The 15,201-nt window shown below is 41.4% G+C and overlaps 1 protein-coding gene across 5 annotated transcripts in view; it reads left to right on the forward strand.

The window, feature by feature from the left end:
- STK39 (serine/threonine kinase 39) overlaps positions 1–15,201 on the forward strand; it is an 80,942-nt gene that overhangs the window by 203 nt on the left and 65,538 nt on the right. The window contains exons 2-3 of one of the 5 annotated variants that reach the window (XM_058809343.1): positions 11,785–11,920; positions 13,634–13,775. The exons of 2 other annotated variants lie outside the window; for them this stretch is intronic. In XM_058809343.1, coding sequence (XP_058665326.1) covers positions 13,697–13,775 — 79 coding nt within the window. In that variant the 5' untranslated portion in view covers positions 11,785–11,920; positions 13,634–13,696. Of the gene's footprint in view, positions 1–4,904; positions 5,132–11,784; positions 11,921–13,633; positions 13,776–15,201 lie in introns of those variants that run through there. 2 more of the 5 variants (XM_058809349.1, XM_058809347.1) reach the window with 2 other exon arrangements.

Consider the following 15,201-nt stretch of genomic DNA (forward strand, 5'->3'; position numbering starts at 1 on the left):
AATGTATTGTTTTGGTCATTCCATGATCATCTAACAAAGCTAAAACTGTGCTCCTGCTTAAATGGTGGCATTTACTCTTCCCCCCTGTTGGCTGCCTTTTTTTCATGTTTCCCTTGTTTATCCTGTGTGTGGCTTGTTTGGCTAACCAGTAACTAGCCAAAGTTTTTGGATGAACCAAATCAGGATCTAGCTGTCGACCAGATTAGATCCCTGATCTTGTGAGGCTGTGTGAAATCTCATCCTCAGAAAATATGCTCCCAGTTTTGCTACAGAGTTCTTTCATGACCTTTAGCAAATCCCTTAAGCTTTTTCTGTTTCCACTTGTGAACTGAGGTAATTCTATTCTCCAGTCTTTTTGTATGTAAATTAATGTGAGGATTAATTTATTGATATGCATGAGATGTCCATATCCTACAGTGATGAAAGCCATAGGAGTTCCTAGATCAAATCTTCTATATATTTGAATTTTATTCATTCACAGCTATGGAGAGTTTATTCCTGCTATAAGCTTCAGTAAGCTGGACACCTCCACATCATCTTAATTATATTAAACTGTAGTTCAAAAGCAACAATAACATTTAATTCACTGTCATTTTCATGATGACTGTATCCTGAATTCATTCAAATTATCATAGCTCAGACTGTGATTCCTGCAGGTCCCAAAAAGGCTATTGTTGCCAATATACGAATGGCTAGCATGTAGATATTATAAATGGATGCAAAATTCTGAGTGTTTGAAATGTATAATGATTGATGTGCCATCATGATTTAGGCAATTAGCCACTGGGGCTCATGGTGCTGGAATGAGCTAGTAATATTTAGCTGGTGATTTTAAAGTTTTGATTGGTTTGGCAGCAAGAGCAAGCTAACAGCACAATGTGTTCCCATGGCCTGGTTTGAAAAGCTGGATGGGTGGATGTGGAGGCTTAGCTGCTGTAACAGGGGCTCCCAGCCTGCAAAGCCAGCTGTGACACTGAGGAACCAGCTCTGATTACACTGAGGAACCAGCTGCTCTTCAGCTCTGCAGAGAAGCTCATCCAGGCTCCGTTATTCCTTTTATGTCTTCAATATCCCTGTCAGGGCTTCTCACTTTCAAAGGGCTTGAGACAAAGATGCGAGCATTTCCTCTACCTGTGGCCTGAAAACCAGGTTAACAAAAAAATCTAAAAATAATTTTTTTTGCCAGGACCAGTAACAGCTTGGGTTGTGGCACATAAGTAAGTAATTGAAATACCCATTTCACTGTATAGCAACAAAATTTAGCTTAATCATAATTGGCTCAATAAACATTAATATCCAGAACACAGCTTTTTCTAGGAGTTTAAAAGGACTAATCTGCTGAGTGGAACAGCTTGCAAAGGTTTACAAGGGGGGGAAGGGAGAAGAAAAGAAATGAAGGCATCAGGGCCTTCAACCTAGGGAAAAAATAGAAATGGCTTATTTTGTAAAGCATCACTATGCTTTGATGGACCTTAACTTCAGTGAAACTTCATGTCCAATTCCAATGAAGGGTTTTCAATGTAAACATTCCACTGCTTCCATCCCAACATGAGGAAGAACTTCTTTGCATTCAGTATTGCAGAGCACTGGAACACACTGCCCAGGGAGGATGTGAAGTCTTCTCTGAAGATATTTGAAACCCACCTGGACATGTTCCTCTGTAACTTGCTCTAGGTGACCCTGCCTTGGTTGGGGCAGGGTTGGACTGGATGATCTCAAGAGGTCTCTTCTAACCCAAATGATTCTGTATTAAGTACAATGTGTTTTGTGATGTGAATCACCAAGAAGATACTCATGTGTTCTCTGAGCAGAAACCAAGCTAAGCTGTAAGCTTTGATGAAAAGAAGCATCCTAGTAACAATAATGGGCATGGTACCTATTTAACTGTGCATTCTCTAGAGGAGAAAGGGAGGCTGGAAGCATTTAGTCTGCTCCCATCAGCACCAGCTGCTGTCATGTCAGCCTTCATATCTCATGACATTGTTTAAAGCACAGCCATCCCTCAGTGCTGCCAAATTAGAGGCTTTCAGACCTTACCTCCATAATTGGAGAGAGCTGTGCTGCTGTATGTCATAGTCATAACTGCATTTTTAGGACACTTGTGGAAGAGAGGGTGGTTTTACTTCACTCATTTCTCTGGGGTAGACTAAGTAACAGTAGAGAGAAGAGTTCCTTGTCGCTCTGGGTTAGTCTGTAGTAGGTTATATTGCTGTTTTGGTTGCATCTGCTGCCTTGTATTCAGAAAAAAAAAGTAGTTTGGGTGGATGCTATCCCTTGTCTATGCTACTAGCATACCTACCACTGCTTATGAACCCCAGTCCTTATGCTTGTCTGTGATTTTATATTGGTACTGCTTACATTTGAATTAGTTGGTCTGCAATGTCATTGTAAGTACTAACATTATCTTGGCTAAATTCTGCAAACCTAGAAAAGGAGTCTGACTTATTTTGATCTGAACACATTTTTGTCCCATCTGCAGAGGGTACTGCAGGGAACTTTCAAGAGGTCCGAGCATGGCTTTAACTCTCCTGTCATAGTGGCCTACATGGTTTTATATTTCACTGCTTTTGGTAGTAACCTGGCTATGTAAAGCCTTCATTCACTTTGGAATCAATCATTTGGTGACTGATTCAGAGAGCAGTGATTTGTAATGAGTCCTATCAGTTTGTCCAGGACCTGCTAACCCGGCAGGTTGCTGCCCTTCCCCGCGCCCGCAGCCGGGGGCGAGCGGCCCCGCGCTGTGCCCAGGCCTTGTCCTGGAACGCACGGAACGCTTCCCGCTGCTCATAAACCCGCTGTGCCGGAAGGGTCCTCCTGTGGAAGCTGCTCGTTTCAACGAATTACAGAGTGCAGGTGCACTCTAGAAATCCCAAAAATTGTAGGGATTAGTTGGGCAATAATCAGGACAAAAATAACCATAATGGTGTCAGGTGTTAACCAGCAATTTAAAGAGTGATGTGGCAGTAGCATCACAGAAATTCATGGCTCAAAACGAGCCACCTCCAACCTCCTCCCCCCCAACAACTGAGTACAGATGGAGAAGTTGGCTGTTTTCCATCAGTAGTGAGTAACCCATTTTCTCTGCTGATTGATTTGGCCTGTGCTGTTGCTCTTTTACTATTTTTTTTATGCTATTCCTGGCAGAAAGGTCTTGGCATTAAATTTAATGCTGAATGACGATTTAATACTTCCTCTTCCAAGTCTTGCTGACCTTCAGTTTTGTGGCAAATAATTTTTAATTTGTATATAGGAAAATACTCCAATCATGTAACTTTTAAAAATGAGATTGAGAAGAATCATTAATTTAGCAAAAAAATGTGCAATATTTTTATTCTACTGCTAGAAGTCTCTATACTAAACTAAACTTTTGCTTAGGAGAAAATGGAAGGGCAGTGCAGAAATATTTGCAAGTTGCTGATGCACCTGATGAATCAATCATTAAACAGTGGCTAGGACTTCCTTCAGCTTCTCAGCAACAGCACACTAGAAGTAACTTGCTTTCCTTTTTGAAATAACCTTCAATTAACTGAGTCCTCACTGAACTAATCACACACACAAAATATTAGTTAAAGGACATTATCCCAAATGGAACAAAGTAGCTAACAGGCGTTAGTTGTTACACATATGTTTTCTTGACTCTAAATCACACTTCATCAGACTTCCTAACAATTTCTGAGGTTCTCGTCTTTTAGACAGTGCTACAGCTTTCCTGCTAGCATCCTGTATTAGTTCTAATTACCTTAAGTTCATTCTGTAGCAGGAAGTAAGATTTTGGACTATATGGAAATCTTATGTTACCACTTTTCTTCTCAGAGCTCTATAAGTCTTAAAATGCAAAGCATTCAAAGTAGGGGTGAGACTGTAGACTACACAAATAGTTATTTTCTAAATTACTCCATAGTAAGTAAAGTCCTGATGATATCATTGAACACTTGACACTAAGAGTGTAGAAGAAAAAAAATCCTTACTACTATTAACAGCAGAATTTTGTTTAACCCAAGGCTGAAGGGTTTGTTTAACCTTGCACTGTATAATGGGAAGTGCTGGAGACGTTTAATCATGATTCTTATTTGTTTAAATCACTTGGTACTGGTTAGCGAGGGGAGCATTTTAGCTGTCCTCAGTCCTTCTCGGTGTCGTGAACTGAGGCAGTGTGCACTGAAGTGTCACGCTGCAGCTGTCCTACTCATCCTGGAGAGGGCTACTCGTCATAGGGTATTTGAACACTTTGCAGGACTGCAGCACGATCACCGATGAAAGAAAATGCTTTCCTCACGTTCTCAAATTCGAATACGAGTCATCTGGAGCAGCAGCAGCACACTCAGCAGTGACACTTCTAGTGAGCTGTGCTTCAGAGCAGCCTTCGTGCTCATGCTATCGGCCTAACAGGTGCTTCAGCATCCGCCCCGCGATGTGGCTTCCTCCCTCCCTGCCTCCCTCCGGGGCTGCCCGGCCCCGGCGGGGTCCGGCACTCCGCCGGCAGGGCCATGGCCTGCACGGGCTCTGCCCGCCGCCCTGGGCAGGACCTCGAGGTGCTTCCCGAGGCGCAGAGCATGGTAGCGAGCCGGGGGTGAGCGGGGAAGGGCGATGGCCGGAGCAGCAGGCAGGCAGGTAGGTTACGGGGTGCCGGGGAAGGCGGCGAGCCCCGGGGTGCGCGGGGCCGCTCCCGCGGGCCGCACCTGCGAGAGCGCCCGCGCTTGTCCCTGGGGCGGGGGCGCGCCTGGGGGCACGGCCTCGCCCCGCACCGGCACCGCCCGGGGCCCCGGCACCGCCCGGGGCCCCGGCCCCGCGCTCGGCTCCGTCTCTCCGCAGCGGCGCTGGGCGAGCGGCCGGGGCCGGCGGCGCCGCCCGCCTCTGCCTCCTCCCCCTCGGTGCCCTGCCTCCTCCCTCCGCCGGGCGGGCGGCCGGCTGCTCGGGCAGGGCGGGCGGGAGGCAGAGCGCGGCGGAAAGGTGTTGCTGGAGGGGAACTTTGGAGAAGGTCGCCGGGTGCCTGGGCGCTCCGGCAGCATCATGGCGGAGCAGGGCGAGTCGCCGGTGCACGTCCAGCAGCCCCAGCCGGCGCCCGCGCCCGCCGCCCCGGCCGCCGGCTGGCCCATCTGCAGGGACGCCTACGAGCTGCAGGAGGTGATCGGTCAGTGGAGCGGGGGCGCGGCGGGGCGGAGGTGGGGAAGGAAGGCAGGGATGCCGCGGCCGGCTCCGGGCCTACCGGCGCTCGCTCTCCCGCAGGCAGGGCTCGCTCACTGCGGCGGACGCACCCGGCACTGCAGCGGCGGCTGCTGCAAACTTTATCCGCCCGGCAGCGGGCGGCCCCGGGGGGCGGCGGCTCCTGCCAGAAGCCGCCGTGCCCCGCCCGGTGCGGCTCGGCGGAGGCGCCGCTGTCCTGCGGTGCATCGTCACTCCAGCCTTGACCTGCCGCTCTGCGCTGGGACCCCGGCAACTCCGCGGATGCGCTCTGTGTGCTTTGTGTGTCTGCGCTGTGTGTCCGTGGATGCGCACATGTGCGTGCATCCGCTTAGATTACTCTGCATTTTTTCCGGTGCTTTCATGGGGGAGGTAAATCTCACCCGTAGATCTGCTGCTCACGTGACGACTCTCTCTTAATCAGTGTGTATATATACACGTATATACATATTTAAACTATTTCCACTTCTACCTCACTGTTTCATCTTGTTCGCATCTCCTTATGCCCCTCGGCCCTATGCCCGTCGGTGGCACGTAAGGCTAGCGGGGGATTACAGCTTCGCTTTCACCCCAGCCAACCTGCTTTTGACCCGGTTTGCCATGAGAAGTTTAACCCGTCTGCTGGCCCCCTCCCAAGGAAGGGGACCTTCTTGGTTGTGTACTTCAGCACTTTGTTCACGTATCCAACTAATGCAGATCAGATGTGTTCACTCTCCATTCCCTTTACTTGGTTAAAGTTCTTTTGAATTTTACTTTATGAAATGCTAGCTGTTGTTGCAAGTATGTGCGATGGAAAGTTTTTCATCTCTTGCCCTAGATGCTGCTTGTTGCTAACGATCTACTTTGGGAAAACTTGCTTTTATTTGTATGTAACATTTTAAACTTCTAGCAAACACTGCAGATGGCAAAGACCAGCTCTGGTTGCTGTTTCTTACAAATAAGGCCACTTAAGTGAGAAAAGTCCAGGTGACTTGCCTGCTGATGCTGTTGATTATCTTCAGTATTACACTAATTGCTAATTGTTGTCAGGCTGATGAGCACCAGAACTTCATGTTATCCATCTGGAAGTTGTGTATATTCAGCTTTGTCATTAAGCTTTTTTATTTTCCACAGGTAGAAACAAAATAGTTGAGAAAAGTACTTCTTCCTTAAAATGGGATGGCTTTTTGTTGACCCAGGTGGTACCTTTGTGTTTTTGTTTGTACTTCCAGGCTGTGAATAGAGACTAAGGAGGGTTCAGGTGTTCAGGTCCCTGGAGGTGGCTGACTATGTTCAGTATTGAGCAGATGTTGCCTATGGAGGCCCCCCAAAAGCATGGGTTTACTGGACAGAGGATTGGCTTCCTCAGTCTGGGGAATAGGTCAAAGTTAGCCAAGTGGAGGTGATTCTACTAGCATAAAGGTGTATCTCTGCTGAGAAGATCGCTTTTCTACGGTGAAAAAGACCTCAAAGGTGTAGGATTAATCTTTGTCTAGGGTGTAATATGGGTCATATGAGTTACTTAAATAGTAGTTGTTTTCTGTTACAGTACCTGTAGAATGCATGTGTGAGAATTTCCTTTAAAACCTCCTTTCCACTTTATTCTTTTGGTTTAAAAGCTTGTATCTTTTGATATGTAAAGTGTAATCCTGACAGCTAATATATATTTATATATATCCATTGAGTGGATGTTCGTTGGACTTGCAGATACTGATCTGTAGAGAAACTTCTTTGCTTGTTACCTTTGGGTGCTCCTAAATACTGATGTTATTTAACTGAATGCCTAGGGAGTCAATTGAGGTCAGGGTATATTGAATCAGATTCTTGGACACACTGAACTTGCCTGCTGTAATTTCACTGAGCTTAGGTGTATTCCATGACTTTCTTTGAAAGTTGCTGAGATTTATTTTGTACCACGACTAAAAAAATCTTGTGCTTAGACAAACGTGTCTTTTCATTAACACCTTCTTAATTTACAGGAGACTCACTATGAGATTAAATTTAGTCTGGATACTATTAAAATAGTAAAAAACCCTAACTGAACACACCCTACCCCACTTTCTAAAAAAACCCCAGCCAAACCAAGCCCCCTGTAAATTCCATGTGTTTGACCACATGTTAACATAATTTTGGAGCTTTAGGATGAATATTGTTGGTTTTAATGAACATGGTAAGGGACTCTTCAATAATATTTTTTATATCTGAGGGAGGAGAGAATGACACAGTCTGAACTTAACTCAGCAGCAACCCTTTGCATGTCTATGCCAGGGTTAATTATGTTCTGAACAGGAGTAGTTACCTCTTGCTGAAACAGAGCTGATCACCTCTGGAAAGCACCACATACTTCTTTCTCCCTGAGGAGCTGTGTAGTGTCAGCTGAGTTCAGTTACAGCAGCCCTTTCCCAGTTAAGTGAGAAAAAATAAAAACGCAGTGAAGCACCATTTTGAGCTTTGCAGGAGGAAAGATACACCATAATGGTTTATCACCATGCTTCCTGACAGAAGAGACTTTGGATTTGTTGGTAACTAAAGCAGAAATGCAGGAATACCTGTTTTAGGAATTTTTAAAAGTTTTGGTGGGGATTATGAAATGAAAATAATTGTTAGTCTTGTGGGCCATCTCCATCCCTTGGGTTTAGCAGCTGGAGAAGGTCTATTCTTCTCTGTGAGAGCACAAACAGTTCTTATTGCTCATCTGTGTCTAGCCCCATGCTATGTTGAAAACCAAGGCCACATGATATGGATTTCCAATGAAAAAGCTATTTTTTTTCATTTTCTCTCCGTTGTATCCTTCAGGGTGGCTGAGAGATTCAAGTGTCTGCTGATGAGAAAATACTAGCTTTAAGGAGTGCTTCTTATGAGATGTTATTCCAAGTCTGCTTTATTTTGTAGGAGGCTGGCCAGTTCTCTGTAAACTCTTTGTGTGCAGTTTCATGATACGTTTAATCTGCTCTAACAGGCAGCTGCTGAAAGGATCACATTGATCTGACAGCGAACTAGTTCTTCTGCCGGGTCAGTTTCCTGCTGGATCAGATTCCCTGTTTGACTTGCTGCATGGCTTTGTGATTGACAGGTTTGGTGCAAGGAAGAGGCTCTTCTGATTAATGCATAGATGCTTATATTTTCTGGAGTGGGAGGAAAACACTGATTGCTCTCTATAAATGTATAGTGTAAAGAGAAGACTTTTACATTAATTTGGATTAATACAGGCTGTCCATATATAAAAGCATGTTAGAAGGGGATTCCTAATTGTTAGGAAAGGAGAGTCCAACCAACCTTCTGTCAGTAGTTACACAGATAAGAACTGTAATTGCTATTAAGGTAGAACCAGATTTAAATTAGTGAAGACCTGGGAGATCTTTTCTAAGATTTAAATGCATTAAAATGCTCAGTGGATTTTCATGTGTGGAGAGGATTTTGTTGGTTTTTTTTTTTTTTTTTTAGATGACTATGACTTAGACTGAAAAAATAGCTAATAAAAGCAGTACTGTGAGAGGTGTTCTTAAGCAGTTGGGGTTTATAAACAAGTGTTCAGAATAAAATAACTGAAATAGAATTTCTTTGAATTTTTCATGTACAAATCAGGTTTTTTCCTCAGAAGCAATATCAATATTCAAAGAAAAAGCATTTAAATGGTAATCAACATTAACACTTCATTCAGTTTTCAGTCTTTTTAAAATAGTCTTTCAGCCTTTCAGATAGCAATGAGCCCTACATCATGTGGATGAGACAAAGCAGCATTAAATATTGGTTAGCCTTTTTGTTTTCTTTTGGGTGGTGGTGTTTTTTGTTTTTTTTTTTTTTTTTTTTGTCTAGGTATGATCAAGTAGCTTTGACTTTATTTTGGAAAACTACTTTGGAGTTGATGCTTCTCTGCCAGATGTAACTTATTGTCATCCTGCACTGATGGAAGGTGGATTCTGTTATGGAGAAGCAGTGGATTATCTTGTGATTAGGTTGAGTACTAGTTTCCATTATCAAATTATATTTTTCTTTCCTGCTGCAACTGACTTGGAAAATTATTCTGGCTGGGAAACAGACAGAATTAGATTGAAATAAAAGGTTACTTTTATGAAATGGATTATCTATATTGGCTGCAAATCATTAAAAAGTTTCCTTAGTGTAACTTCTGTGTTTGTCTATTTTCTTTCTAACTTTGAGCTTAAAAATATCTTGTGGTTTCTTGCCTCATAAGGTGCAGTGTTGCTAAGTCAAGTGTGTTGGGATTTTGAGCAGAACAAGGTAGTATGTGAGATTGTTCTGCTGATTTTTATGGTTATTATAAGCAGCCTGAGAATCACTCTTGGTTAATAGCTCTGAGGTCTTTAGTGGTGCTTCCAGGGTGTGTAATTGACTTTTTTCTCGCCTGCTGCATGTATTGCTAATGGCTCTTTGTCTGACAGAGAATAGACTTTCCTATATTTGTTGCTATCGGAGATCTTTGACTATGTCTGTTTGTGATCCTCGGGAATCCATGTTCACATTGGTAGTGCTGTACGCTGTTTTGAAAAGCCTGTACAGTTAAAGGTGAAATTATTACAGTTCTTCATTGTTGTTCTGGTAATCAGATACTCATGTCTCACTCACATCTTCCAAAATTTCTTATCTCTGTGCTGAATCAGGATTTTTTTTTTAACATTTGAAGGTCTTTCTTTTGCAGTAGTTTTTACGTATGTGCTGTAAAGTAAATCACATGGTACTGAATGAAATACTACACTAACAACTAAAGCTATGGCAGAATTTTGTATTTGCTCTGGCAAAACCTCCATAATTCTTGCATGATAGTCTTCCTAATTTGATAAGCAATACTTAATGCTACCTAATGTCTTTTTACAAAAAGTTTTGGTAAAAAGAAAAATGTGCCTGCCTTAATTCTGCTCCAAAATAAATTCTATTCCTTAGCAATAAATCTTAAAAGTTACTACAGCAGCCTAAGCATATTTTACATGCACATATTAAATACAGCCTTTGTAATATTAATTGTAACTTAATACAATTTCAGCTTGGCAGGAAGGGTTTAATTTTGTAAATTAAATTTTACGTTTTGGGAAATAATTGGTTGAGATTTTCTGCCTGCTAATAACAATCCGTAAAAACTGGAAATATTAAATCCCCATTTAGTATTTTAGTAAGGAGTGGCTTTTAATTCAGTTGCCAGGGTAAAGGTGGTCATGGTACAATTTAAAAACACCTTGTGGAACATTCACAGTGCTGTGCTGCTAATGAGGCTTGCAGAGCTTGAAGTTGTTAATTATTTGCTTTGTCTCCCCATGGTAGTGTTGGGGAAGGGATCTGCCTTGATGCCTTTTTTTGTTTTTAATAGAAGTGCATTAGAAATACCCTGATTGGAGACATGGTTGTACATAGCTGTAGTTTTCATTGGTTCATTAGAAGTAAAACTTTAATTGATTCAATGTTCAAACTGGTTTTTTATAATTTAGTGCATTTTAAACAAAATTAATGTAAATTGCAAAAAAGAATAAAAAAAGAGCTTCCTTTGGGGTTCTCCTGATTGGAAGTAGTGAGGATATTAAGGTTGTTTTAAAGTTACCTTGTTTACTCTAAGGGTAAAGGAACATATATCAACACATCAGGCAGTTGGCTGGTGCTGTGTAATGATAATTTATACTACATATGCTTTCCTGCTCTTCTGATCTGCCTAATTCCCTATTGGCTGCTCTCTTCTCTCTATGCTTTTTCTTTCCCTTCCATCCAAGTCCTTCTTACAGTTAAGGCCTAATACCTGCTGTGTCCTGGCTCTGCAGGATTTGATTGAGTGTTAGAAGAGGAGCCACTCTGCTGCTGAGCATGTAGAAATTTGAAGGGATTGCATGATTTTGCCCCTTGCTAAGTGTTACAACAGCAAGGCTTTGCATCTTCAGAGTAGAGCTACCTCTTGTAACCAGCACTGTGCTTTGATGGCAGGGGCTGCGTTCAGACGTGGCAGAGCTATTTTAGTTGTTGTTCTGAAACAACTTAAGAACTGCTTAACTTTTTTTCTTTTTGTGAAGAATCATTTTCTCTTAGGTCCTAGACCAGTTGTTTTTTTTTTTCAGAATCTGTTTGTCAAATGGAGCTTCTCTTTGTTAACTGGAAACAAAACCACATCTGTTCTGATTGGCTTGAGGGCAAAACACAGTTAGCTCTCCATGCAAAGGCGATCTGGGTGGCTCCTATAGTGGCTACTTGTCTAGGTGATATTTAATTCTTGTGTCCACTGCCTTGGTTCTCACTTTCTCTTCCTCCATTTGACCTTCCAAAATAATTTGGAACTGTAAGGCAGCAGTTGATAGAGGCTTTTTTTTTTGCTTTCAGTAATAATTGTAATTCTTGATGGTTAAAGAATGGACCCTAAAAATCAAATTAAGTTAGCTACTCTTGTTAACTTCTTAGGTTTGCTGAAGTCACTGGGATACTGTTGAGCAGAGGTTGCACAGGAGTACTATGCTTGCAGCACTTGGAAAATATGTCACTAGGACATTTTCTGGTGCCCAAAATTAAAAGTGAATTTTCCCTCATCCCCAAAAAAATCATACTTAATATATGTTGATACTTCTTACTTGTGTAAATAAAGAATGAAGTGTGTTGAATGTGTGGATTTTTCTGTATTTCTGCCTTTTACAGCACAGCCTTTCCAGTGGGATGAAATCCTTACAGCTCCACTAGACTTGACTGTTGCTAAGTTTGAAGGTCTTAGGATGTGCACAAGGTTTGCATGGTTGAAGCTTGTGAGTTTAAGAACATTATCAGGCAGAATGAGGTGAGAGTGGTAGGTATAAAAGTCTTGAGAAAAGAATTCTCTCTAAAATGTTACTTTTTCCTTATAAGTGAAACTTCAGTATGATAAATTAGCTGTCTCTATTAATCCTTTATCTTTACAAATAAAAATTTCTGAATTATTTTATTAGCCTAATTATTCCTCTGGATGTCTAAATGCCTCTGTTTGTAAGTTAAATATAGATGAAACTTGAGAATGCCCTATAGGCTGATTTAACATAATCATCACATAGCCTTTGAGCTATGCTTCTGCACTTAGAAAAATTAGAATTGGAAGCAGACCGAAAATTACGAGTTTATTTGTGTTCCTAATCATCCTTTCAGAAGAATTATCCACTTAAAGGTCTTGAAAGTCAAGATCCATACTGAATGTCCATGTGCCAAGTATACTTGGTTCAGGGTAGTGGTACAAAAATAGTTAATTTCACTGACCAGAAAAATACTGTGTGTTTGTTACTTGTGGTTTCTGTCTTCTAGGAGTAATATGAACAAGAGCATAAACTTAAGCTATTGCTTTAGACTTCTGAGAAGTAACATATTTGGACTCAGAAGCATAGCCATTTAATTATAAAGTTGCTTTTTCCTTCTCACTTCTTGCTTTGAAGATGTTTTATCACTGGGACTGAATTTAAGCTTATAATTTATTCTTCTTAGTGTCTTGTGCTTCCAGACTCCTAAACCACTTCAGACTAATAATAGGAACCTCATTAGAATTGGATTAGAATTGCCTAATGAAAATTTAATGATATGATAGTATTCATATTGCTTCAACTCTGCCATTGTTTAATGAGAAGCAATATATGAGAAATCGGTAAGTTTTCTGCTTGTAATGTGTGGTCACAGTAGACTCAAATTCTAGGAGGCACATTTTGTTGGGGTGAACTAGCTGAAGATTTGTAGCTCAACACTGCTGGATTAATTAGAGATCTTTATGACACTACAGAAGCAATAATGCCTTTGTTTTTGGTGGATTGCTGTTTTTCATTATCGGAAGAGAATGATGCACTATGTGGTGACATCCGGAATACTTGGAAAATACTGCATTCATGGTATTAGAATTGTTCCAAGTGTTTACTTTCAAACCAAATGAGAAACAATAAAATATGCCGACTAAATCAACACCACAATTTGTTTATAGTGCTACTTCAGAAATGAGTAGTAGTTCTTTAACAGCTTCTTTCTAGGCAGGAGATCTGACTCAGCATAGCAAATCTTCAATTTGTTCTATTTTTATAAGGGGGTTCTGTGGAGTTCTGATGGTACCCTGGTAAGGTAACTTTTGGTTCCGCAGTGAATACCAGATACCAAGTTCTCCCGTAGTTATACAGAGACATTTTCAGCATGGGTTTTGCCTTCCAGATTTTTAGAGTTGTATGCATATTGAATAATGGTTTCTATATTGATGATGAAACAACTGGGAAAATGAAATTATCAGAATCCATGTTCTTTTCAAGCGAGAATGAATGGATAATAACATGCAGATAAAATCCATAAATTCTTAATCAAAGTTGTATCCTCCACTCTTTTTTATGCTTTTTGTTGGAAAAATAGAGAATGAATATGGATTTGTTGGATACATTAATGTGGAGTACTGTACATCCACATTTGTCCTTATCCCATGGCAGCCCCAGTATAGTATCATAGAATTTTTAATACAACTTAGCTTACTGTTTCCAATGACTGGAACCCTCTGCAGATCAGGTCAAATCTGGACTGGAAGATGATATGGAAGATGCAAGTCAGTCCTCAGAGGTAGCAGATGATGATGGAAGCATCTCTGGCCGCAAGCATCTCAGTGTCCACCAGCAGCTTGAGTCCAAGTTCCTTACTCAGGACTTGTAAGTGCCTGATGTTACAGGCAGTTGTAGTATTCCCTGTGCTGTTGTACTTCCCAGTGATGGGTTCATCACCAGCACTGGGATCTAGGATGTTCAGTGCTGTACAAGAGGGAGTGATCACCATGATTCCTAGGAATCTTGAAGCTGGGAGGGAGGGTGTAGCGGGATGAGACTGCAGGAGGGGAAGGAGAAATCTGTTTGGTTTGTCTACTTGGTTCACAGGACCTTCAGTGCCTGAGAATAAGGGGGAGAGGAATGAATACATCACTCATCCAGTCACAGGGAATTCCTGCTTGCCTGATAAAGTGGTGTTAGTTATGCCAGTTGCTTTACAAGGGGTCAGGAGCAGGGCCTGTGGGTCACACCAGTTTTATCCCGACATTTCCACAAGGCAAATTCCAGTTCTGATAACTCTGGCGTCTCAAACAATGGTGATTTTGGTTTTTTTTATGTAGACATTTCTCACTTATAAATAAAACTTCTTAAGAAGATAATTGAGATGTAGAGCAGAGCAAAAGAAATTTAATCTTGAGTAATGTTTATAATAGGGGGTTTCCCTAGGCAGTTCCCTTTCAACTTTATTTAGATGACTCACCTATTTTAAAGGACAAGTCAAGGAGAAAATAACACCTACTGAAAGTGAACTGCTTTTGTTTAGGTTTTCCTTACCAGCTGTGATGCTGACATTTCCATGAAAGGTTTACTTGAATGCCCCAAACATAGTTAATGGTCATCCTTGGACTTTTCAGTCTAATCTTAGTGTGTTGATGGCATTGTATCAAGCTGACAAGTGCTGAGCTCTGTATGGCTCTAGGCCGAAGTCTCCTTAACAAGAAAGTGTCTGAAAGCAAAAAGCCATCACTTAGGCTGATATTACATTTTAAAGCTGAACACAGTCACTATTAAAAAAACTTGTGTCAGATCTAAATATATCTGGTTTCACTTTCTAGCTATAGATTTCTTAAATACCTTTGTCAGTGACAGTGGAACACTTAAAATTCTTTTACCCATGGCTGGTGTTGATAGCTGATTATTCTTCAGATAAGAAAGATGTTTCAGAAGGAATCCTGCAATATAGTGTGTCTGAGCTCTCTGATGGAGGGAAGTAAGACTTGTATTTTCCAGATCATTGGTAGAGCTTCTCAACTTTCTTGTACAGTTCCAATTTGTCATATTTCCTGAATAATTAGTTTGTGATTGACACATATTTGCTATACTCTGATGCTAGTACCCTCTATGTTCAAGAAAATAGTTCTTTTTCATGTGCTTTTGGCAGAAAATTTTATTCTGTTCTAAAGATTTGACGTGGAGCTTTATCACAGTAAACCTCAGAGTATTTCCTGTAATTTATCTAGGCAAAACATCTATTATAACCAGTTCTTTTACTATTTTAGTGAAATAATAAAGAGAATATCTCAGAAAGCTA

Source organism: Ammospiza caudacuta, chromosome 8 (genome assembly GCF_027887145.1).
Source record: "Ammospiza caudacuta isolate bAmmCau1 chromosome 8, bAmmCau1.pri, whole genome shotgun sequence".
NCBI lineage: Eukaryota > Metazoa > Chordata > Aves > Passeriformes > Passerellidae > Ammospiza > Ammospiza caudacuta.